The 25,604-nt window shown below is 48.4% G+C and overlaps 1 protein-coding gene across 3 annotated transcripts in view; it reads right to left on the bottom strand.

The window, feature by feature from the left end:
* The window catches only part of PSD4 (pleckstrin and Sec7 domain containing 4), a 40,502-nt gene extending 21,907 nt beyond the window's left edge, over nt 1–18,595 (bottom strand). The window contains exon 1 of one of the 3 annotated variants that reach the window (XM_022599038.3): nt 15,038–18,595. In XM_022599038.3, coding sequence (XP_022454746.2) covers nt 15,038–15,496 — 459 coding nt within the window. In that variant the 5' untranslated portion in view covers nt 15,497–18,595. Of the gene's footprint in view, nt 1–2,098; nt 2,171–15,037 lie in introns of those variants that run through there. The other 2 variants (XM_089922814.1, XM_022599036.3) reach the window with 2 other exon arrangements.
* Nucleotides 18,596–25,604: the final 7,009 nt, after the last annotated feature.

The following is a 25,604-nucleotide window of genomic DNA, read 5'->3' as shown; positions in this document are numbered from 1 at the left end:
CGTGTCCCCCACATCGGCAGGCGGACTCCCAGCCACTGCGCCACCAGGGAAGCCCAAGACCAATGTCTTTTTGATCTTAGGGCAGGAAGGAGCCCGGATGGCACCTGGATCATCGTTTTGAGAGTGGGTTTGCTTTCCACCCCCCGCTTGGGCACAAAGCCTGTGCCCTGAGGTGCTGAAGGCCATGGGAGGCCGGGGGAGAGCCTGCCTGAGTGCGAAAGATGACAGCATGAATGTCCTGCATTCGGCCCCCCCTCACCCTACACCTGGAGGCTCACAGACTAGACTCAAATCCTAGCTACAATGGACGAGCCATGTGACTCTGGTCCAAAGCTTCACCTGGTTCCTTGCCTGTGAAAGAAGGAAATAAGATGGATAAAGCTACTTGAGAGGTTTGCTATACGATGGGAGGGGGTCTGAGTGCTAATGCTGGGCCCAGCCCTTGGGAGGTGCTCAGAAGCACTACGTCATGCTCAGATTAACTTGGCTTGCAGCCAAACAAACACAGACTCCCTGTCCTCCCTGACAGCACGGACTCAGCCCAGTGGGCTCCCTCAGTCCCCCAGGAGTCAGCCCGGGATGTCCTATCCGGAGTGTGCATCTCTCTCTCTCTCCCTTTAAGCTTCCAACTCAGAAAACTGCTTCCTTTTGCCCTGGAAATGTTTCCTTCCTACGCAAAAAGCAAAGGCTCCTGGCCCATCCAGGGATTTAGGAGGTGACCTGTCCTGTCCCTCAGCAGCCCTGGGCGGAAGCCAGGTTAAGGGTGCTGTCCCTGAGGACAGCTCCCCGAGAGTCTCCAGTTTCAAGGTGCAGGACAGACGCCCCTGCCTGAACCTGGGGCCAGAGCACCCAAGGTACTTGACTAGGGGCCATCCCACATCCTGCCCACAAGGAAGGAGGCTTCATGCAAATGTGCAGAGAGAAACACACACACACACACACACACACACACACACACGAGTTGGTGGTGAGAACCCTGAGGTGGGGTCAGCTGAGACTCAGGCAGAGACAGAGAATGGAGAGGGCAGAGAGGACGGGGTAGGGACAGAGAGGATGGGCGGAAGGGTGGGCAGAGAGGGCCAAAGGGTCTCCAGAGAAGCTACTGCCTGTGAAGGACAGCAAAGGCTCAGGGCCAGGCTGGGCCTCCCTCACCCCTTCTTGGATCTCTCCCTCCCACTACAAAGAGCCTAGAGCCTGGATTCTAATCCCTAGGCTGGTTCCTTATCTGTAGAGGAGGGAGCCCTGTGATGCCCTAAAGCCCTGGGAGACAGGCCTCCTGGCAAAGGCCCCTCAGTCCACTGGGGTACTTATTACCAGCTGATGACAGGTCACCCTTGCCAGCGTTTTAGCACAGGACTGACTCCACCCACAGGATCTCAGGCCCTAGAATAAGGGGGCAGTGGCTGAGATGAACAATTACAACTTGAAGGCCTGACGGTGTCCCAAACAGGGAAGCCTTTGAGAGTGAGCTGGTCCCTGTTGCCCAGCAGGTCGACGGGCCTAAACCAGCACTGCCCGGGCAAACCAGCAAGCTGGGCCCCTCCCCTCCACCCGTCCTCCCTGCGGGAGCCTGAAGGCCACACGGGGCTGGGAGCCCCGAGTCTGAGCTCCTACGGTGACCGCACCCAAAGCTGCCCCCCCTCCAAAGCCCCAGCCCGAATGGCTTCCTTCTCTCCAGGGTCGAGGGGTCAAGGCTCACTTGGGGCCTCTGGCCACATAAGCCCCTGCTGGGTACCAGTCACAGCAGCCACCAGGGACCTGGGGAGGCTCACGGGAGCTTTAGGAGGGAGAGTCCTTGGCCACTTCACGACTGCAGACCCCCAGGGGCTCCGGGAAGGGTGGGGTACGTGGGAGCCAGAGCAGGAATCCCAGAAAGGGCCAGATTGGGAGGGGCCGGTGGACGGAGAGGAGGAAGGGGAAGGATGGGGCTGCAGCCCAAGGTCGGGCGCACAGCAGGTGCACAAGCAGGGGCCTATGGAGCCCTTCTTCCTGCCCACCTGCCCCGGCGGTCACCGCCAGGGCCCACACGTGACTCTCCACATCCCCGCCCCCCGGTGCCCTCCGAGCCCCCCACCCGAAGCAGGCCCACCCTGCTCACCTCCAGAGGACCCAGGAAGGGGTGCGTGGGCCCGGCTCCCCGGGAGCGGTCCTGCTGCCCCGTCCGTCTGGCCTGTGAATGGGGAACGTGGCGGCTGCAGCTTCCGACTTCCGTTCCCCTCACCACACTCACCCCCCTACTGCCCCAAGGCCTCCGGGGCTCCCTAGCTGCGCTGCACCTCACACTTCCTGCCCCGAGACAAGAGCACCCGCTCCCAGGCCTGGCGCCTCTGGCCCCAGCCCCCTGCCCCGGCTCCCGGGGGTCCCCCACCCTCCACGCAGCCCCGAATCAGGGGCCCGGGAAAAGAAAGAGGAAGGCGCAGCGCCCCGGACTGTGAACACACCCCGTCCCTCCCCCCCGACGTTCTGTCACCAGGTTCTCATCTCTGCCCAGCTCTCGGGTCCTGGCAGGGCACTCGGTGGGACTCGGGAGGGCCCTGGGGCTGGTAACTTTTCTTTTTCCCTCAATCTGTGTACGGCTGTCTTGGGTAGGTAATAATGGCACCTGGTGTAACTGTCCTACAGTGACAAAGGGTTCCCCAATAGCCCCTGAGTCCCCCCTCTCACTTACATTATGAACTGTTACTATATCCATTACATGGATCCAGAGGCAGGCTCAGAGAGGTTAAGCCACTGCCCACGGTGGCACAGCTGGGAAATCACGAAGCTGTGGTTAGAACTCAGAGCATCTGACCGCATGGACCGACTGTCATCCATCTCCCACGGCTGAATTCCCAACGTATGTCTGCAGGCCACAGGCCACAGGGGTCCAGGAGTCTGAGTCCGAGGCTGGGGGAACCACGCTCACCGGACCGTTCTCTCCTCCCTCCGCACAATCTATTCTCCAGTCTCAGTGACCATCAACTTCCCTGCTGAGGGTCCAAAGACCCCGGCCCCCTCCCTGAACTCTAGTCCTCATAAATCCAACCGCCCAGAAGACTCCTCGACTTGCAAGGCCCATAATCCAAGGGCCTCAGACCCAGGCCGGTCTGGCCCACAGCGCACAGGGCGTGGCTCCAGCTCGAGCCTTGCTTCAGCTGCACCCCCCAACACACACGCACGCGCACGCACACGCGCACGCACACGCATGCACACGCACACGGCAAGGAGTCCACAGGGACGTGCCTACCAGGCCTTTCTCTGGGCACCCAGAAGTCTGAGATTCTCTGCTTCCTGGACCCGTGGAACCTGCTCTGTGCGGCCCTAGACCTGGGGCGAGGGGGAGAGGCAGCGAGGGGGTGGAGAGGGCCTGGGCCCGGGGGCGGGTCGACGCCCTCCGTGCACGTGCGGCACCAAGCCAGGGCAGGGGAAAGAAAGGGAAGGAGCTAAAGGCTTGGGGTGGCTTCTGCTGCCACATCCAGCAGGGGCTGCGAATCCTCATTCAGAGCTGGACCTCCAGGTCATCATCAAAGTGACAGGCAGGAAAAGAGGACACACTTTGTATAACAGTTCATCAGGTGCGGTGTTATAACACTGACGCATCCGAACACGTCTTGGAGTGGGGGGCCTCCACCGTTCCCTTTTCTGGGGCTCGCAAATGTTAGCGGCAGGTTTATCTCCAGATCAGCGCAACACAAACCGTGTTCGTAACCTTCCCCAAGCTGTTCCTCCTTCTGTGTGGAGGATTTTACAACACTTTGCCCAGCCAGGTTAACCAGAAACCTAAAGTCGCCTCGGCCCAAACGCAAACCCTCCCTCAGGCCTCCAGCCTCACAGGGTGTCTGGCACGTGGTCACGGCTCAGTCAGCGCCCGCCCCATGCCATCCCAATGCGAGAAGCTGCTGACCGTCAGGAATAAAGCACAGGACCCCTGTCCTCAGGAGCTTCCAATCAAGTGACAGACAGAAAATAAACAAGCGACGAAGTAATCAGTGTGTGATTATAAACTGTGATAAATGCTGGCAGGGGGATGGGACGGGGAGAAAGGAAAGTGAGCAGTGGGGAAGCTCACTGCGAAGGGAGACCGGGGGCACCTTATCCCCGTAAAGAGGAGCCAGCACGTAAAGAGTGTAGGGTGGGCATTTTCGGCAGATCAAACTGCATGTCTCATTTCTTACCCGAGACCGGAAAGGTCTCCAGGAGTGAAGGGAACAGAAAGCCAGCCAGCGTGGCCAGTGCGGCTGGCCTAGGGGAGGGTGGCCGAAGAGGATGGGGCCAGATCCCGTGGGGTCCCCAGGGCTAAGCAGGGGAGTGACAGGCGTATTTATTTTTAAGATCGCCTGCTGCTGCATGGAGAACAGACGGTGGAGGGCGCAGTGAGAGCGGGGAGACCAGGCAGGGGCTCTGTGACAGTCCAGGGGAGGTGGGACAGTGGTTTGGAGGGCAGCAGAAACGGCAGAGAAGGTGAGACAGAGGATGTGGGATCTATATCGGGGGTGCTTGGTAGAATCTGCCCCGTACGTGATGAGAGAGAAGTCCAGGTCAGCTTCTAGATTTCCGGCTTGAGCAACTTGGATGGGTAGTAATGGTATTTGCTGAAATGGGAAAGATGTGGCGAGATGAGGCTTCAGGGAGCAAACCAAGAGTTTCATTCTTTAAATGTTAGGTTTGAAATTCTGCTGATAGCAGATTTCTCAACTTAAGTGACAGAAGCCACAAGACAGTGGGATAAAATATTCAATGCGGTGATAGAAACATAACTGCCACCCCAGAATTTCATATATAATGAAAATATCTTTTAAGAACAAGGATGAGATAAAGACATTTTCTGATACACAAAATCTAAGAAAGTGCGATCTCAAACTAAAGAAAGTTCTACAGGATACACTTTAGGAGGAAAGAAAATTCTCCCAGATGGAGGGTCTGAGATGTAAGAAGAAATTATGAGCAAAGAGTGGTACAGATGCAGTAAACATTAAAACTGTATAAAGCAGTACAATAATATATTGGAAGGTTAAAATAGAAAGATATAATTTCAAAAATAGATAAATATTAGGTTTGAGATATCTGTGAGATACTCAAGCAGGAGTAGCTGGTACCTGGAGTTGACGGGAGGGGCTGGGCTGAAGAAAGGAGCTCCTATGTGACCGGCAGGAAGGTGGTTCACGCTGGGGGCTGGCGGAGCCTCCCCAGGAAAAGCCCGCAGAGGACAGCAGGGGCTGTCCAGGAGGTAAGAGAAACAGCGTGAGGGTGTGTCATCACCAAAGAAAGACAAGAGAGGAGAAAGATAACTTCAGAAGAAGGAAGTGGTCGGCTGTGTCAAACGCTACTGGAAAGTAGAGTAAGATGAGGAATAAAGTGACCATCGAACGAGGCCACACGGAGGTTACAGACAAGCTGGGGGTGGGGGCTGGAGGCACGATGCGGGCAGAAGCCAGGCGACCATGAGGCGAGGACTGATTAGAAGCCGAGGACAAGGGTCTTCCCCCTCCACTCCCAGCCCTGAACCCATCCCAGGGACTCTTGGCAGGCTGGGCTCCCCGGGGCTGAGACGCTGCCGGTCAGGCCGGGCACCAGCGATCGGCTTCCTCCGTGTACTTATGAGTCTCCTTCCTTCCCCTGACTGTAAACTTCTCAAGGGCGAGGACTGGTCCGCTCGCCTCTGTCGCTACCCAGGTTGTGCAGCAGAGGGCCTGGCTCATAACTGCTCCCCAACCTTCTGATGAACGCATGAGTCAAAGCTGCTCGTCTTCTGACCCTCAATCACATCGAGCAGCACCGTGGCAAACGGAGTCGGCCTCTCCGCTCTCCTCCCAGGCAGCGGGTCTTATACGTGACTGGTGTGTGCATTTGGGGGGATTTGGGGTGTGGCCGGGGGGGGGTTCCTGCTTACTGCAAACTCCTCGAAGAGACTCCCAGATTCCTGCAGCCGCCAGCTCTGTTCCGTCTCCTAGCACTTTCACCTCCTTCCCAAGATGCAAGGAGCAAAACTGGGTGGGTGGGGGGAGGGGCGGGCCACAGGCAAGGAGGGCCTCCAGCTCACAGGGCGTGTGGTTCAGTGTGGGCAGCCGCAGGGCAACTAGCTCCGGCGCCCAGAGCCCCTGCTGGTGGGGAGCTTCGATCTTTGGTGCCCCCTCCCACTTCTGGGGGTCCCCGCCCACTGTCCCCCTCCCCAGGGCCCAGCAGACACGCAGCCTCCGGACCCAACCACAGCCCAAGGGCAGGCAGCCTTCCTGCCTCCCTTGAGGTGAGTGACTTCCTGTTTGCCCGCAGCGGAAGCTGCTCAGCACAGGTGGGGAGGTGGCATCTCACACACTGAGCGCGGATGGCGGAGTGGAGCCCACCTTCCAGGAGAGGAGCTCTGGGGCTTTCAGCACACAGCCTGCCCTCCTGAGAGGCAGAGGGGTGAGAGGCGGGAGGCAGCAGAGGAAGGGAATGGGCACCTGGTTTCTCACTACCTTACACAGAGGGCCCCTAGGGGCTGACACTCACAAGGCCCTTTACAAGCAGCGTCTCCAAACCCTAGAGCCCGGGGTGGGGGTGGGGTGTTACGATCCCCACGCCACAGAACAGATAAGGACACCGAGGGTCAGAGCAGCCTCTCAGGCTGGACTTGAACCCAGGACTGCCAAACCAAATGCACTGTCTGCTATACCCTGTTGCCATTTACACGCTGCTGATACGAAGGAGTTGGGATTGCTTTCCAAGGGAGCAGGGCTCCTCATGGCCCAGCCTGAGCTCATTTCTACAACGCAGAGCTTATGAAAACTCCAACGGTGATGGAACTCACTACCATCGTTCCGGGGGTACCGGCTACCAGGCCCGGGGAGAGCCGGGGCCAGAAGCACCTCGACGGGCCCCCATGTCCCTGAATTTGTCACTGTAGAGGTTCTGTCCTTGAGGGAGGCCTGGGAGTAAGGCAGCCACCTGCTCCTTCCTCCAGAAAATGCCCTTTTCCCTCTTAGCTCTCAGGCCTCCACAAGCCTGGGCCCTCAGGGAGGACAGACATGAGGCCACTTGCCTTCCTAAATATTCCTCTGTCAGAGTAGATGGTGACAGTCCCACTGGCCAGCAGCTGGGAGGGAGGGCCAGGGTGAGGGCTTCTAGGGACTGAGCCCATGGCAGGGGCCACTGGTGCCCCTCCCTAACACCTGTGGTCTTAGACTGGGAGGGAGAGGTGTCCCAGAGGCAGGGCAGTGAGGAAAGGGATCACGGGACAGCGGCAGCACCATCACCAACCGCCCTACACACATGGGCACCAAGGCTGCCCTTGTTTTCCTGGGCAAGGGCCAGAAGTGATTATTACGAAAGTGAGTGACAGCTTCTATCTCTTGGACTCGGCTGCCCATTCCCGCAGTGGGTACAGTAACCTTGCGAGGCGTCCCTACCCAGCCTGTGGACAGGTGCCCAGGCCACCACTCCCTGGCCTTCTTATTCCTTGGCACCAAAGTCCGGCCCCAGCTGCTCTCTCCCAAAGCCACCCTGTATTTTCAGATTAGCATTTTCCCTGCAGCCACTTGTCACAGGTCTGTCCTTCTTAGGTAAGCAGAGAGTAGGGCTCTACAGTTATTCACATCTGTCCTTGAGCCCCCTGGGCACCCAGAAGATGCTTACAAACATCTGTTGCAATACATGTGCGCTAAGATACTTATAAAAGCAAAAATGCTCACAACCTCAACATCCACCAGGAACCAGATAAATAAATTATGATAGAACCATCGAGCGAACCTCAGCAACCTTTAACTATCTTGTTTTTGAAGGGTATTTCATGAAGTGGAAAGATTCTCACCGCATATTATTAAGTAAGAAACTTGATTGTATATTCAGTATGGTCTCAATTTTTTTTTTTAATGTGCATATTGGGCTTCCCTGGTGGCGCAGTGGGTGAGTCCGCCTGCCGGTGCAGGGGACGCGGGTTCGTGCCCCGGTCCAGGAAGATCCCACACGCTGCGGAGCGGCTGGACCCGTGAGCCATGGCCGCTGAGCCTGCGCGTCCGGAGGCTGCGCTCCGCAACGGGAAAGGCCACAGCAGTGAGAGGCCCACGTACCGCAAAAAAAAAAATGTGTGTATTTAGGCAATGAAATACCAAAACACTGGTTGATAGCGGCTATCTGGGTGTGGTAACAGTAGACATGATGTTAAGTTCTTTATGTGTTTTTGGTGTGTACCTGCTGTTTAAAAATAAACACGTATGTACAAAAAACAAATAAATAAATATGTATGATGTTTGTCATCAGCAAAAATAAATTAAATTTGTTGAATTAAATAATGATTGAATTTCCCTGCTCACTTTAAAGACTGGGAGGTTCTTTGCCAACCCCCCTACCCACCAGGTTGCCGGTGGACGGCCAGAGTGAGACGGGGGCGGGCCTAAGAGGGTCTGCATGGGTATTTGTTGTTTCTGACCCCTCACTGCTACCACCGCTCAACTGGCTGCAGGGTGACCTCTCTGACGTTGGTGTAGGGACCTACTCGGAGCCCCAGAACTGGGATGAAGTTCGAGATGAAGACATTTGAGATTTGACAGTTACAGTAAGAAGCCTTCTCAGAGCTTTCCTTATCTGACTAAAAGCAGCAAATTCTGAGAAATAAGGCAGCCATAAATTCCTTCTGCAGGGCAGATCTATTCCCAGAAGGGAGAACTCAATAAAATCTACCCCGAACCCCTTCTCTAGGAGAGATTTACGGCCCACAAGGAGACTGCAAAAACACTCACACCTGTAGAGACCAACATTATCACTACTTTGTCATTTCTCATTTGTTCTAAAAACCCATTTGTCTTTGGAAAAGAAACCTATTTGTTCTTCCCAGAAAAGGCTTTTTCTCCGAGTTCCCTCTCCCCTACTAATTTAGGTATATAAGCCTTTAACACTTTAACAAGCCAGCTACTTCTCTGACTGGCTCCCACGTGCAGGCCAACGAACCTTTTTATACTGTTAATCTTTTGCCAGTTTAATTCGCAGGTCCCAGTGACAAAATCTTAGAGGGTAGGGGAAAAGGTTTTTTTCCCCGTCTCCCACATAGCGAAGATGATCTCCTCCATGAATCCACCAATCTAAATCTGTGTTTGCCTAAGTAGGCATACGGTACACATAATAAACATTTTTAATAGTTAAGCATGTATTTGAATATGCATTAAAAAAACCCACGATTTCACAGAGAGTGTTGCTAAGGATCACGCTAAAGTAAATAATGCCTACTTCATGTTGTGTTTTTCAAATTGTGTGTATTCAAGGAAAAATATGAAATAAAATAGTATAGGTGGAACACTCTTCTGTCAAAAATCATGACAAGCTATGTAAATGGGTGGGCTGAATCCAACCTTTCAAGCACTTACTCTTTTGGAGGAAGACGTGTCGAGGGTCTTCCTTATAATGCTAATTAGCCTTCATCAGCCATTGACTGACGAACAGGAAATTCAGGTTGCACAACCAGAGGATAAAGCAAGGCTCTGGTGTTACATAAAAAAGACAACAGGTGGGCTCCCCTGGTTGCGCAGTGGTTAAGAATCCGCCTGCCAAGGCAGGGGACACGGGTTCAAGCCCTGGTCCGGGAAGATCCCACATGCTGCGGAGCAACAAAGCCCGTGCACCACAACTACTGAAGCCCACGCGCCTAGAGCTCGTGCTCCGCAACAAGAGAAGCCACCGCAATGAGAAGCCCGCGCACCGCAAGGAAGAGTAGCCCCCGCTCACCGGAACCAGAGAAAGCCCACATGCGGCAACGAAGACCCAACACAGACAAAAATAAAATAAATAAAAATTAAAAAAAGCAACTATAAAAAAAAAAAGAGAAAACAGGTATATGCTGACATCGCGAAGGAGGGAGACAAGACTCAGAGGGGGTTTTGTCTGGGCCCCCCACCCCCAAAAGGTTGGTGTTACCCTGGGGGTGCTCACACATAAGCCTGCCCAGAGCAACAAAGCCCTAGGCTGCCCGGTGCCCTCTCTGTGCCAGCTGGAACAGATCATGTCTATCAACAGTTGCCCACAGGGACAGAGCGGGCAGTCTGGCTTGGCAGCTTCCAGCAGGAACGGCCCTGGGGCCCCGAGCTCCTCCCCAGGGAGACAGCCCGCACACCTGTGCTTCCGGAGGCCTTTTCTCTCCTGTATGCCTCAGCCCTTCCACTCATCCTCCAAGGGCATACTGAGAGATGCCAGGAAGGCAGGGACCCCTCGTTGGCCGTCCTCGTTTACAAGGACCCCCGCCCCACCCCTGCCCAGGTTCCCAGGCCGAGAGGATGCTTTCCTGAGATTGCGGAGCCAGCAAAGGGCAGAGTTTGAAAGTGCATCCGTGCCTCCTTGCTGGTCCAGCCTGTCCATCCACTTCTCAAGCCCGTTCATCCACAACCCGGGGCTTTGTTCCAGTGGGGCCTATTTTGCACTTAATGCTCTCCCGTAGTGACCTCACCCACTCCCACACGTTCATCTCCTACCCACTCGCTGAAGGTTCATGAACCCTCCCCAGCCCGGAGTCCTAAATGCCAACGGAAATCCTTTAGCCAGGTGAGCAGGACTTCAGAATCGATAGGTGCCCGATCACCTGTCCACGCGCCCGTGAGTATGCCTCCCCGCACCCCCCGCCCCGTGCCCAGCCCTGCACTCCAGGTCCTGTCTGCAGCATCGCATGTGCCCCGTTTCCCAAGTAAGCAGGCACCCTTCATGCCTCCAGTGTCCAGTCCTGCTGGTTCTCCGTCCCCGGCAGCCCCTCTGCTCGTCAACTATCCGGAGAACCCCAGGGACCTCCTCCCTCTCAGGTGCACATCCACAGTCCGTCTCAATTCTCCTCCAGGAGATCACTCCTGCCCTTGAAAATCCTTCCTGGCTGACCCCCACCCCACTACCTCTCCTCATTGCCTTTAGGGAGAACCAAACACGGGCATTTGAGACCCCCAGCCTCTCCTAGGACCACACACTCCCACCCTGAACCACACCCCCAGTCTATGGGGCTCCCCGGAATAGTTCCTGGAAATTTCACACGTTGGCATGTCCTCATGCTGTGCTCCTGGTCAGCTCTGTTCCCTTCCCCATCCTCCTTTCTACCTATCCAACCCTCTTCAGCCTCCAGGGCTCACCCCCATCATGCCATTTCTCCAAACAAGCTTTCTAGACCAAGCCGGTAAGAATCAACCATTACGATAATTCCATAATTCCAACCACGGAAAGCAGTGCAGCGGTCAGAAGCAACAAACCGAGTGTCCAGGGAGCAGCTAGATAAATCTTCTCAAAAAACAGCACCAGCTTTAAAAGTAAGATCATGATTTGTAGCACAATACAACGTACCTAAGTTTAAAATACATGCATATATAAATCAACATCATATATTTCTCTAAAATAGTCCAGATCCCAGGATAAACATATCATAAATATATCAGAATAGCTGCTGTGCACAAAGGTAGGGAAGATGGTGAAGGGCAGTCAGTGGGACTGGAGTTGAGGGATGAAGAGAAAATCATCATAAGAACCCTTATAATTCAATAATAACAACAAGACAAAACTCCAAGTTAAGTCACAGGCCAAGGACATGAACAGTCCACAGAAAGACAAAGGGCTTAAAACATACAGGAGACTCACAACGCCGCTCACTATAAATACCTATTAAAACGACCACGTGATGCCGTTTTTTTGGTTCTGCCAAACTGGCAAGAACAGTTTATAACACCAAGCCGGCATCAACTGAAATCTAAAATACACAGAGCCTTTCAATCAGTAATTACACATTTATGGACTTCGCCTGCTGAAACAGTCACAGAAGTGAGCAAAGATGTAGGTACAAGTATCCCTAATGCATAGTTGTCTATCACAGCAAACAAACAAATGAAAATGGGGAAAACAATTTAGAAAACCATAAAGGAATGGCTAGATAAATATGTTAAATCCATTCAGTGAGATATTACACATTTATTTTAAAAGGATGAAGCACATCTATATGTCCTGAATTTGAATAAGTATATTAAGTTAAAAAAGAAGGGGGGCGCAGTACAAGGTACAGACATGAGTATTCTTTTTTTTTTTTTTTTGGCCACCTGCACGGCACGCGGAACTTCCCCGACCAGGGATCGAACCCCCGTCCCCTGCCATGGAAGCGTGCAGTCTTAACCACTGGACCATCAGGGAAGTCCCAGACCTGAGTATTCGTATTCTTATTATTTGTGTAAAGAAAAAAGAAAGAAAAGAAAAAGTATAATATGTATATGTTCATTTACAAATAGAACATAGGTCTGCAAGTATTCTCAATTGCCTCTAAAGAAGATCGGGAATCACAGGACAGGAGAAGGGAGGAGATTTCTCACTGTGTTCCTTAAGGGCTGTTTGAACCAACACTTGTAAAAAGATTTTTAACACAGGCAAGTAGTACCTTTCAAAATATTTTTAAAAGAACTTTTAACCCATGCAAATATTATCTTAAAAAGCAGAAAAGAAGTGGAACGCACCCATAAGTCCTGCTGTCTTCTCTCTAACCAGCCCCTGCTGTGAGGCACCCTGGAGACCCTTTCTACTGCAGACAAACATCCCTTCAGCCAAAACCTCTCTCTCTCTCAGAGCACTTGGCTCTAAAACTGCACCACTTGATTATAAATCCTGATTCTTCACTTACTAGCTGTGTAAAAGTGGGCAACTTTCTTATTCTCGCTGGGCCTCAGTTTTCTCATCTGTGAAACGGGGTGGTCCATACATCACAGACGTGCTGTGAGAATGATCTGTGTTTGCACACGAAGTGCTCAAGAGAGCCTGGCATATAGTACATGCCCGATATCCTCTCCTGTTTTCCTTTTAAGTCTACTAATGAGATCGTTCTTTTGAAAAACAGAAGATTATTGGAATTTTCCTAGAAGGCAACAGTTGTTCTCCCCAAATCAAGACTTTACTGATTTGGAAAACTTGGTGTGTACCTCCCACTTTAGCCCATGTTGTTGGATGGATGCTGCATATAAGGAAAGCAAGTGATACCTCTCCTGCCAAGAGACACGCTCTCCATCTCTGGTGATCACCTGTTCCCCTGCTAGTGTAAAACTCCAGGCCTGACCCTGAGTTTTCTTGGCAGCATGTAAATCTTCCTGCCGCGGCAGTTGAGAGCATCACCTGCTTTCCTGCATGCCTCCAGTCAGCAGGCTGAGCCCCGCCCCTGCCTCCTCTAATGAGAGCCTCAGAGATGCCTGCTCACCTCTCAGAGCCACCATGGCCTCCTTCCTGTTCAGCAATGCCCAGCATGCTCCAGCCTCCTTCATGTCTCAGGGCCTTTGCACTTGCCGTTCCCTCTACCTGGAATGTTCTTCTCCCAGCTAGTCACATGCCTGTGTCTTGTCTACATCCAGCTCCTCAGCACAGCCTGTCCTGACCACCCTATTGAACCCAGGAGGTCCCCTCACCTTCTAACCCCTTAAGCTGCTTTGCTTTTGTTCACAGCATTTATCTGACATGACATTAAAATTGCTGTTATTGTTACCGTCCATTTCTCTCCACCAGAAAATAAGCTCTAGGGAGGAAAGACTGTCTTGTTCAGTGATGTATCCTTAACACCCAGAATAGTGCCTAACATATGGGCTCTCAGTATCTGTTGAATGAATGAACAAATAATCGAGTCAACAGGATATGTCTTCTGGGGAAGCTTAAATCTCCACCTCAGATTTAAGCCTCCCAACAAGGACACTCTCAGGACTCCACAGGGGGGCTACTCACCTCTCATCCTTTATACACTGATCCCTTGTAGGCAGCTCATAAGTCCCTGTTCATGGTCACAGAGGACATCCTATCCTGTGCCCCCAGAATTTGAGGGCCTGAAGATGGTACCATTTTCCTACCTTATTTAGAAAGCCTGCTTGCTACCTTTTCTAGCTCAGGGCCGAGTTCTCTGATCTGTTTCACGGTCATGCCCATCATCGTCCTGTTTTGTTTTGTTTTACGGCATTTAATCTCTCTCTGAACTAATGTGATTCATCTCCTTACTTATTTTCTCTCTCCCGCAATTCATGTAAACAAGAGCAGCTGTATTCCCACTGCCTTCATACCTGATGAGTGGTTGGCACTCAGTAAATATATGTTGAATGAATGAATGGATGAATGAATGAATGACCCTTCTTCAGAACCCTCACATAAAGGAAGAAAGAAATGAATCACTGGGTACTACCTGCTGTCTAAACCTGACCTTGACTTTTCTTAGGTAGAGGGGCTCAGAGACATCCAATTAGTTGCTAATTACATCCAATCAGCTCTGGGCCAGGGGAAGGACTGGGTTAATGAGGTCAGGGGCAGGTGGAGCCCCCAGCTGCCCTGGCCTTCACGTTGATGTTGCCCACCTGACCTAGACATGCAGGCCATGGACACAAGGGCCTGGGTCAGCACACTTAGCAAAGTGGGAAAAAAACACCTGCAAGGAACTCACAGCCCTGGCTCCACTGTTTTACTGAAAGAAGCTAAACTCAATCCTAGAGCCAGAAAGAACCCTAGAGGGGAAAGTGAGTTTGTCTGCTGAGCAGACACTGTTTACCTTCTTAGGAACCTCTGGTGTTTTCTGACCAGACACACCCAGAAGGGCCAAGGAGAAGGGCCAAGGAGAGCGGCCAGCATCCAAGGGAGTGGGGAAGAGCTGGGCTCTCCTCCATCCCAGTGCGCTCCTGGCGGGGGCAGCCTGCCAGACTGGCCAGGCTCCCAGCAAGCAGGGAGCAGGGAGGAGGGCCCCGCCGGGTCACCGGCCTAGGGGCCACTGAGGCCAACGGGAGATAAGGAGTTAGGCCCTCCGTGTCGCCCAGGTCTGATGCTGGATGGTTTTAAGGGCTCCTCCTGCAACCAGGTGCACCCCGCCCGGCTGGATGAGCCTATGGAGCTACCGCACCCCAGGCCGGGCAGTTTGACTCTCCCAGGGAGCGTCCCCCTGCTGTCGGTGGCCCCGCCCCCTGATGAGGTTGAACGCTGAGGACCCCACCAGCCCCACTCGCTCTCGCCCCACGGAGCCTCTTCCCGCTCTCCCCGGCTGCGCAGATGCTCCCTCGCTCGGCGGCGTCCCCAGTGCGCGGCACACTCTCCGCAGCGAGGCCGGCGCGTGGGCCCCACCTGCCCTTACCAGTGTCCCGCTGGGCTCCTGCTCCGGCCGCCCGCCCGCCCGCCCGGGCGCCCCATGGCCCGGAGCCCAGGCGCGGGCCGGGGACGGCGGGGAACGCGGGGCGGCGGCTGCGCGGGGGACCAGGCCGGTCCAGCTCCGGCGCGCGGCTCGCGCGAGGCACTGGGTTTCCGGCGGGGAGACGGAGGGCGGTGGCCGGGCCGGCGGCGCGGGGCGGGGCGGGCGAAGCCGTCCGACTGGTCTGACGGCGGCGGGCGGGCGCCTCCTGCGCGACCTGCGCTGTCCCCGTTGGGCCGCCGGCGCCCCGAGCCCTCTGTCCGGCGTCTTCCTCCAGCTCAGAAACCAGCCGGAAGCCCAGACCAGCCCCAGACGGGTGCACGCCCCGAGCCGGGTCAAAATCCGAGTCCCTCCAAACCCATTCTGTGCCAGTTCTTTCGTGGGCGCCAGAAAAAACTGCATCATTTCAGCTCAGAATTTCAGCTGTCTGTAACTGTTGACTTACAGACAACTGGTGAACTTTCGCTAGCTGGTTTGGGGATCGGTGGCTTGGAGGCAAATAGTTGTGTCTTGAAACTTCAATTTGTTTTAGCAAACATGTCCTCAGACGTAGTGATATTGGCAAGAAGCTCTTGTTTTTTAATGTCCCACTTGATGCCACTCTCTGGTTTCCATTTCTGTAACTATATAAGACACCATATGTGAAAACAGAAGTTGATTCAATTTTTCCAGGATAGCCAGTGATATTTCAGCTTCCATAGAGATTGACAACGTGGAGAAGTCCGTCTCTATGGGATGCTGAAGGTCCTCAAGCAACAACAGCAGCTAATACTTAACTTACGAGTGTTATTGATGTGTCAGGCACTAGCTCTCTACCTGTCTTAATACTTAATCCTCACAGCCACCGTACAAGGTAGGCAGCTTTCCATACAATGAGGAAACTGAGGCACAGAGAGGGGAAACAACCTGACCAAGGCCACAGAGACCGTCATCACTGTAGGATCAGCGATCCTACAACTTATTAGTAATTCACCTGTTAACGCTACAGACATTTATTGTGCACCTATTGTATGTATGTCAGACACTGACTAGGCACTATGGGATAGAAAGCTGAACCAAATACTCCAAAAGTTTGCAGCCTAGCAGGAGAGATAAGCAGTGATGTGATGTAGACTGGGGCTGGGAGGTGAGGGGCCGCTCCCTGAGGAGAAGAATCCTGGAGAGGAGGGAACCACAAAGGGGAGAGTTCCAACATCTGCCTGCAAACTTCCCTCAAATCCGTGGCTGACTCCTGAATGAACACGCATGAGGCAAGAATCCACATGACCCAAAGGAAAAGTATAGCTGAGCAGAGACTTGAGCAATTAGCTGCCTGCTGCTGGGGAATTTGGAGTCAAGTCCTGCTACCTTAGAGGGGCTTGGCAAGCACTTTGGACTGTCCATTGACACCTAAGAATGACCACACTTAAGGAGTAAAGACTGCATTCCAGGATTAAGGGATCTACCCCAGGATTAGGGACAAGCCAAGAGAAATCTAAAACCAAGCCCCCGCAAAACCAAGGTGCATTTCCAATGATTTAACTTCCTGCTAGAACAAAATTTGACACTCTTCAGAGGAAAATAAAAGAATCCAGGGCATCTACAATGCATCATTCACAATGTCTACCATACAATAACAACAACAACAAAATAGTAGACATTGTGAACAGAAAATGTGAACTGTGGTCAAAAGGGGGGAAAAATCCAGTCAATTAAAATATACCCACTAAAGGAAAACTGTTTTCCTCTATACTCTCAGTACTTCTGACATCAAATATGTGGGTTTTCCCCTCACATTAATCAGTTCTCCAACTCTTCAGACCAACAGAGTGTCCTACAATTTAATTACGACACTACCCAGAGTTAGTGCAGACCCCACAGGTTAAAGCCTCAGTCTCACAAGATTGCCCCCCATTGCAAGTCCCAGGTTGTCACCTGTACTTCTGACCGACTGGCTATAAATTGAGGACTCCCAGGATCCCCTCCTCAGGTTTGTTAATTGCTAGAATGGCCCACAGAACTCAGGAATCACATTACTTACTGTTACCAGCTTATTATAAAGGATATAACTCAGGAGCAACCAAATGCAATGAATACATAGGACAAAAAAAGAGTGCAGAGTTTCTATACCATCTCCAGCCACACCACCCTCCTGGCACATGGACGCATTCACCAACCCAGAAACTCTTCAAAACCAGTTGTTTAGGGTTTTTATGGAGGTTCCATTACGTAGGCATATGATTGATTAAATCATTGACCACTGGTGACTGAATTCAGTCTCTAGCACTTCTCCACTCCCTGGAGGTCAAGGGGTAGGACTGAAAGTTCCAAACGCCTAATCACATGACTGGTTCCCCTGGCAACCAGTCCCCATCTGTAGGACCTTTCCAAAAGTCACCTCATTAGCATAAACTCAGGTGTTGTTGAAAGCTGCCTGTTATGAATAACAAAAAACTCTCACCTTTGTCACTGCAGAGCTATTTCAAAAACTGGGTACAAAACAAACAGACAAACAAACCAAAAAAACCCAAGTATTACAACAAAAGATGCTCCTATCACCTTCTCACTCAGGAAATTACAAGAGGTTTTAGGAGTTCTGTGTCAGAGACCAAATATGTATTTCTTATTATATCACAATATCACACGTACAGACAAATAAGATGTTGGGATCAAAAATTAAAAATAAAAATTAGATAATAATAAAAATAAAGAATTAAAAATAAAAATGATGATAAAAATGTTAGAGAACCTACAGCAAAAGGTAGATATAAAGGGTGAAGAGAGAGGGAATTTCAGCAGAAATACGATCCCCATTACTTTTAAAATAAACAACCAAAAAGAATATAAATATATCTCCTCCAGGGAGGGAAACATCTCTATCTGTATTAACCTGGAATGAAGAGATACCTCAATCTTTCCCTGCCAGAGGGGAGATAGGCAAGTTTGTCACTTTCTGCATAAGATGAGAGCCTCCCAACATTGGGCTTCCTCTGCTATAGCATGGCCCACTGTCTGTGCAGGCAACATCTGGACCTCATCGTATCTCCCTGTGGGAATTGGGGTAGGGAGACCTAAGCAACAATGTTCCTCTCCTATTGCTATGAGTCATAAATTATCTCTTATCTTCTGCCAGTGTCTATGAAAACTGTGACGTGCTAACTTGCTGGCTTACAAACAGAGTAAAATCAAATCTTGGATTTTTTCACAGTTCCTGACTTAACAGAGATAAAGAGAAAAACCGTATAAGGAACCAGGGGAGAAAATACACATTGCATATGGTGACCCAATGAGAGGACTAACAGCTAACTCCTCATCAGAAACAATGTAGGCCAAAAGACAATGGGACATTGATTTTAAGGGCTGAAAGAAAAAAAATCTATTAACTTATAGCTCTGTATCTAGTTAAAAACATGGTTTTTTTTTTACATCTTTATTGGAGTACAATTGCTTTACAATGGTGTGTTAGTTTCTGCTTTATAACAAAGTGAATCAGTTATACATATACATATGTTTCCATATCTCTTCCCTCTTGCATCTCCCTCCCTCCCACCCTCCCTATCCCACCCTTCTAGCTGGTCACAAAGCACCGAGCTGATCTCCCTGTGCTATGCGGCTGCTTCCCGCTAGCTATCTATTTTACGTTTGGTAGTGTATATATGTCCATGCCACTCTCTCACTTTGTCACAGCTTATCCTTCCCCCTCCCCATATCCTCAAGTCCATTCTCTAGTAGGTCTGTGTCTTTTTTCCTGTCTTACCCCTAGGTTCTTCACGATATTTTTTTTCTTAAATTCCTTATATATGTGTTAGCATACGGTATTTGTCTTTCTCTTTCTGACTTACTTCACTCTGTATGACAGACTCTAGGTCCATCCACCTCATTACAAATAGCTCAATTTCGTTTCTTTTTATGGCTGAGTAATATTCCATTGTATATATGTGCCACATCTTCTTTATCCATTCATCCGATGATGGACACTTAGGTTGTTTCCATCTCCTGGCTATTGTAAATAGAGCTGCAATGAACATTTTGGTACATGACTCTTTTTGAATTATGGTTTTCTCAGGGTATGTGCCCAGTAGTGGGATTGCTGGGTCATATGGTAGTTCTATTTGTAGTAGTTAAAAACATGTTCTAAATAGAAAGCCAAATAAAGGTATTGTCAACTAAATAAAACCTGAGAGTTTTTGCCACTAGCAGATTCACACTACAAAAAAAAAGTGAAGAAATTCTTCAGGAAGATAGGAATGATATAAGATAAAAATTAGAATCTACAGAAAGGAACAAAGAGAACTGGAAATGATAAATTTACGTGTAAATATAAAAGACAATTTTCTTTCTTGTATTAAATGATTTAAAAGTCAACTGACAATTTAGATAAAAAACAATAATATTGGGGGATTTATAACACATGTAGAGTAAGGTATATGACAAGAAAAGCACAAAGCATACAAGGGAAGGTAAATAAAACCATATTGTTGTAAGGTTCCTATATGTGAAGCTTTATAATGTTAATTCAGAGTAATATCAGTATAGGATATAAAAATAACTACTGAAAAAAAGAAGTCAGGAAAGTAAGGAAAAAATAAAAAAGAGGGGACACATAAAACAAATAACAAGATTGAAAATTTATCATTAACTACATTAAACACTTCAGTTAAAAGGCAGAACTTGTCAAAATGGCTAAGAAAATACCCAACCCTATGTTTAGAAAAGATACACTTTAAGTATAAAAGATATACTCTAAGATATAGACAGGTTGAAAGTAAATGAATGGATAAAATATACTTTTAAACATTAAACCTGAGAGAGCTTGGTGTGGTTATAGTAAGTTTGGACAAAGCAGACTTCAATACAAAGAGTATTCCCAGAAATAAAAAGTGTCATTTTATAAAGATAAAAGGATCAATTCTTCAAGAAAACATAACAATCCTAAATATGTATGAATCTAACAACACAACTTCCAAATATATCAAGCAGAAATTAACAGAGCCAAAGAGAGAAATATAAAATTCACAATCATAGTTGAATATTTTAACACCTCTCTCAGTAATAAATAAAACAAGTACAGACAAAGTCAATAGTGGTACAGAAGATGTAAACTTTATCATTCATCATTACCAAATCAACATTATAGAATATTACATCAGCAGCAGGATACATATTCTTTTCAAGTGCACATAGAACATTAACCAAGACCAACTATATAGACTATAAAACAATCTCTAAATTTCAGTGGGTTGAAATTGTATAGATCATGTCTTCTTGATCACAATGAAATTAAACCAGAAATCAACAACAGCACTTTATCTAGAAAATGCCCCAAAATTTGGAAATCAAGCAATATGCCTCTAAATAACCCGTGGGTCAAAGAAGAAATCCCAGGGAAAATTAGGAAATACTTCAAACTGAAATGGCATAAAGATAGATAAACAGATCAATGTAATGGAAGTAGAGTGTCCTAATACAGGTTCACACATGTATGGTCAATTGGCATCTTTTGGCAAAGGTATGAAGGTAATTCAATGGAAAAAGGAAAGTCTTTCTACAAATGGTTCTGGAACACCTAGAAACCTGTATGGTAAGAAAATGAACTTTGGGACTTGTATCTAGAATATATAAAGAAAACTTTCACTTCAATAAAAAATGGGCAAAGGATCTGAATAGACATTTCCCTAAATAAGATACACAAATGACCAATAAACATATGAAAAGATGCTCAGCATCATTAGCCATCAGAGAAATACAAATCAAAATGACAGTGAGATACTACGTCACATCCAGTAGGCTGGATATAATAAAAGATAATAATAAGTGTTTGTGAGGATATAGAGAAATTGGAATCCTCATATGTTGCTGGTGGGCTTATAAAATGATCTAGCAGCTTTGGAAAACAGTTTAGCAGGTCCTCAAGGTTAAACATAGAAGTACCATATGACCTAAATCCCATTTTCTGCTATATCCCCAAGAGAAATAAAAATACACGTCCACATAAAAATTTGTACTTGAATGTTCATAGCAGCATTATTCATGATAGCCCAAATTGGAAACAACCCAAATGTCCATCAACTGATGAATGAATTAAAACAATGTAATGGGACTTCACTGGTGGTGCAGTGGTTAAGACTCCATGCTCTCAGTGCAGGGGCCCCAGGTTCGATCCCTGGTCAGGGAACTAGATCCCACATGCATGCAGCAACTAAGAGTTTGCATGCCACAACTAAGGAGCCCTCAAGCTGCAACTAAGACCCGGCATGACCAAATAAATAACTAAAAAAAATTTAAAAAATAAAATAAATGTCTCACCTTTTTTAAAAAAATGTAATATATTCATACAATGGAATATTATTCAGCCATACTGGCCCATGATACTACAATATGGATTAACTTCAAAACTTTATGCTAAGTTAAAGAACTCAGGCACAAAAGATCACATATTGCATGACTCCATTTATATAAAAGGTCTGGAATAGGCAAATCTATAGAGACAGAAAGTAGATTAATTGTTGCCTAGGACTGGGGGAAAGGGGGAGTGGGGAGTGATTGCTAAAAGATATGAGATTTCTTTTTAGGGTGATAAAAATGATGAAATTGTGGTGGTGGTTGTATAACTCTACAGAAACACTTGTATTAGCCAGGGTTCTCCAGAGAAATCGAACTATTTCTATTCTAGAGAAATAGAAAGAGGGTTTATTTATTTACTTATTCATTCATTCATTCATTATAGGAATTCTCTCCTGATCTGGCATCTGCAAGCTGGAGGACCAGGAACCCACTGGTATAAGTCCCAGTCTGAGTCCAAAGGCCTGAGAACCAGGGGAGCCCATGTCCAAGGGCAGGAGATGATGGATCTCTTAACTCAAGAAAAGAGAGCAAATTTGTCCTTCCTATGCCTTTTTGTTCTATTCAGACCCTTAGTAAATTGGATGATATCCACTGGCAATAGTGAGGGCCATCTCCTTTACTCAGTCTACCCATTCTAATGCTAATCTCTTCCAGAAACCCCTCACAGTCATGCCCCAAAATAATGTTTTACAGCTGTCTGGGTTTACAGTATCCGTTAGCTCAGTCTAGTTGACACATCAAATTAACCATCACAATACTAAAAACCACTGGAATGTACACTTTAAATTGCACGACATATGAATGATGATATCTCAGTTAAACTTTTTTTTTTTTCGGCCTTGCCGCATGGCTTGTGGGAATCTTAGTTCCCCGACCAGGGGTTGAACCCAGGTCCGCGACAGTGAGAGCACCGAGTCCTAACCACTGGACCACCAGGGAATTCCCTCAATTAAACTGTTAGAAAAGAAAAAAAATCCAAAACAATCTTGTCCCTTACCTCACAACACACATAAAAATTAACTCAAGATAGATTATAGACCTAAATATAAAAAACAAAATATCCGGAAGAAAACAGGAGAAAACCTTTGCAACTTTGTGGGTGGCAAAGATTTCTTACAAATGGATAAAAAGACCTGATAAACAGAACTTTATAAAAAAAATTTTAAATTCTGTTAATCAAAATAACCTGTTAGGAAAATGAATAGACAAACCCCAGGTTGGGAGAAAATATTTACAAAAAACATATCTGACCAAAGAGTCATATTCAGATTATATTCAACTTCTACAATTAATAAAAAAAAAAAACCTCAATTAAAATAATGGCCAACATGAAAAGATCCTCACATCGCTAATTATTAGAGAAATGCAAATCAAAACTACAACGAGGTATCTCCTCACACTGGTCAGAATGGCCATCATCAAAAAGTCTACTAATAACAAATGCTGGAGAGGGCGTGGAGAAAAAGGAACCCTCCTACACTGTTGGTGGGAATGTAAATTGGGGCAGCCACTATCAAGAACGCATGGATGTATATACATTACCATGTGTAGATAGCCAGTGGGAAGACGCTGTATACACAGGGAGCTCGGTGCTCTGTGATGACCGAGAGGGGCGGGATGGGGGTGGGCGTGGGAGGGAGGCTCAAGTGGGAGGGGGTATATGTATACATATAGCTGATTCACTTTGTTGTACAGCAGACACTAACACAAAATTGTAAAGCAATTATACTCCATTAAAAAAAAAAAAAGGAACAGCATGGAGTGTTCCCATTAAAAACTAAAAATAGAACTACCATATAATCCATCAATCCCACTCCTGGGCATATGTCCGGAAAAGATGAAAACTCTAATTTGAAAAGATATATACATGCACCCCAATGTTCATTGCAGACTCTGAACACGAGACCAAGGGCCCCATCTCTGCACACAGCTTCCTGTGTTTCTTCTCTAAACTGGGATCAGACTTTACTATGCCTACAAAATGTTGCTTCTTCTTGGGAATGTGTGTATTATTGAGACGAATGACGACAGGTCAGATTTTCCACTGGGGACCTAAGCGCAGCATCGAGTGCTATTTGGGGACACAAGTGCTACACTGGTGGCACAAAAGCTGAGAAAAGAGATGTTCTTTTCCTTTCTTGGAACCCTCTTGGACACCTGGAGAACTGGAGACTCTGGACTTATCTGGAGAGATTGCCTTTGGCACAGACATGGACGGATAAGGAGAGGAGGGAAGTGGAGGGAGATTGGGGATGAAGGTTGTGACAGACATGAGTGAGGGTCCCCCATTGGGTCATCCAGAAATACTGGGTGGAGAGAGGCTTCCTATCAGAGGATGGTGAGGGGCTTAAGGGGGAGCTGGATCAGGACCACGACACGCAGGTGGTGTGATCTGCTTTGCTTCCACAGGCTGGAGACATCTGGAGACACTTGGGTTATAACATTATTAAAACGGTTTTTATAGAGAGCTTTTATACAGAGTACTTTCACATATGTTATTTAATCGTCCAAACGACTCCGAGAAGTATAATGATTTTGGTTTTTTAAATGAATAAAATAAACCTCAGGAAGCTTAAGTAGCCCTACCGAGATTTTTGTGGTTCTCACAACAGGGACACAGAGACACCCAATTTGTCCCCGCAGACCCCCATATCTACCCCAGGAGAAGGAACCGTTATTTTCCCAATTCACCCCACAACACACAAGAAAGAAGACAAAAACTGGAAATACCAATTAACTATGGGAAAATAATACCAATTACGCGTGGGTATTTGAACTGGTTTCCACTCCTGGCTAAGCTCGCTAGGGGGCGCTCTGTGTGTCATCTCCAGCACCTGGAACTGACGCGGAGTCCTTGCTCCATGAAGGTTGTTGAACTAATAATCAGGCACTGATGTGGGGAAACGTCCTTGCCCTAATGGAGCTTGAGATGTAGTAGGGGAATAGACAAATAAGCAAACAAGCAAATATATAACATGTCAGAAAGTAATCATTGCTAGGAAGAAAAATAAACAGGCCACAGAGAGAGCGAATGAAAGAGTCACAGGTGGCTTTGGGTGAAAGAATGCTATTTTAGGCAGGATAGTCAAAAAAGACCTCTCGGATAAGGTGCCATTTGTGCAGATGTCTCAGTGAAGAAAATGAAAAGGGAAGAGTAAAAGGGAAATGCACGTGAAATTAATATACTTCAGAAGGTATTTGCAATAAGTTTTACAGGTATCCCCCGCTTTTCGAAAGTTTGCATTACACCGCTTCTCTTTTACAAAAGACTTACTTAGTACCCGTTTTCACCAATGGAATCCGAAGAGGATTTTCGCTTTTACCAAAAAAGGAGAAAAGCAAAAATAGCATCAGCGTTTGTTTTGCAGCCAACCGTTACAGAGGCAGCACACACTCCAGAAGCAGGAGTAGCACCTAAGCACCCCTGAGCTCCTTCCCTGGGAGCTATACTCAGCACCTCAGCATCAAGGCACCATAGCTTTGAACTGTGTCTGTGAGCATCTGTGCTTTATCTCGATTTATTTTGTGCATCTGTTAGCAAGATGTGTCCTAAGCTAATTTCTTCTTCACTTTATGCCATTCAGGCTTATGAAAGGTTTCACAGGAACACTCTACTTCCGGACAGGGGAGAAACCTAAAATCAGTTTCAGGTAAGTGGCTAGGTGTTCTGGGGGGTTGCAAGATGCAAAACACTTAGTCCCTACCTTAGGTTATTCAGGGGACAGCTAAAACATGCCCACCTGGAAAGACCTCATCAGTATTATGCAAATCAGCGTTCTGGACCACAGGTCCTAGTGGAAGTTTCAAGAAAGTGGGCTTAATGTGGGCTGGCATGGAGGGTGCTCAATGCCTTCATGGAAAAAGTGGCCCAAGAGCCTGGATTTGAAAGTTGAGTAGAAACTAGTTGGTGCAGAGAAAGAGAGTGGACACTCCGAATTAGGGCACAAGGTGATGGAGGGGTAAGGGATTCAGAGTTTCCAAAGCCTGTTCCTGCCTTAGGACAGACTATAATGCTAGCCATCACTAGCCAAGCCCAGCAGGATCTAGGCCCTGCCTACCTCTCCCCCGTCCTTGTGTTCCGGCCACACGGCCTGTGACACAGGAAAGAAAACATCCATGACTCATAAGGAATGCTGCCAAGGAGAGAGAAGAAAGTGGCAGAGTGGCTCCATCACGGCCCATGGAAGGG

The sequence above is a fragment of the Delphinapterus leucas genome, chromosome 13 (genome assembly GCF_059928025.1).
Source record: "Delphinapterus leucas isolate spDelLeu-1000000601 "Yukka" chromosome 13, BTC_Dleu_Yukka2, whole genome shotgun sequence".
NCBI lineage: Eukaryota > Metazoa > Chordata > Mammalia > Artiodactyla > Monodontidae > Delphinapterus > Delphinapterus leucas.
The sequence above is the reverse complement of the archived record's forward strand: the minus strand, read 5'-3'. Positions and strand labels throughout refer to the sequence as shown.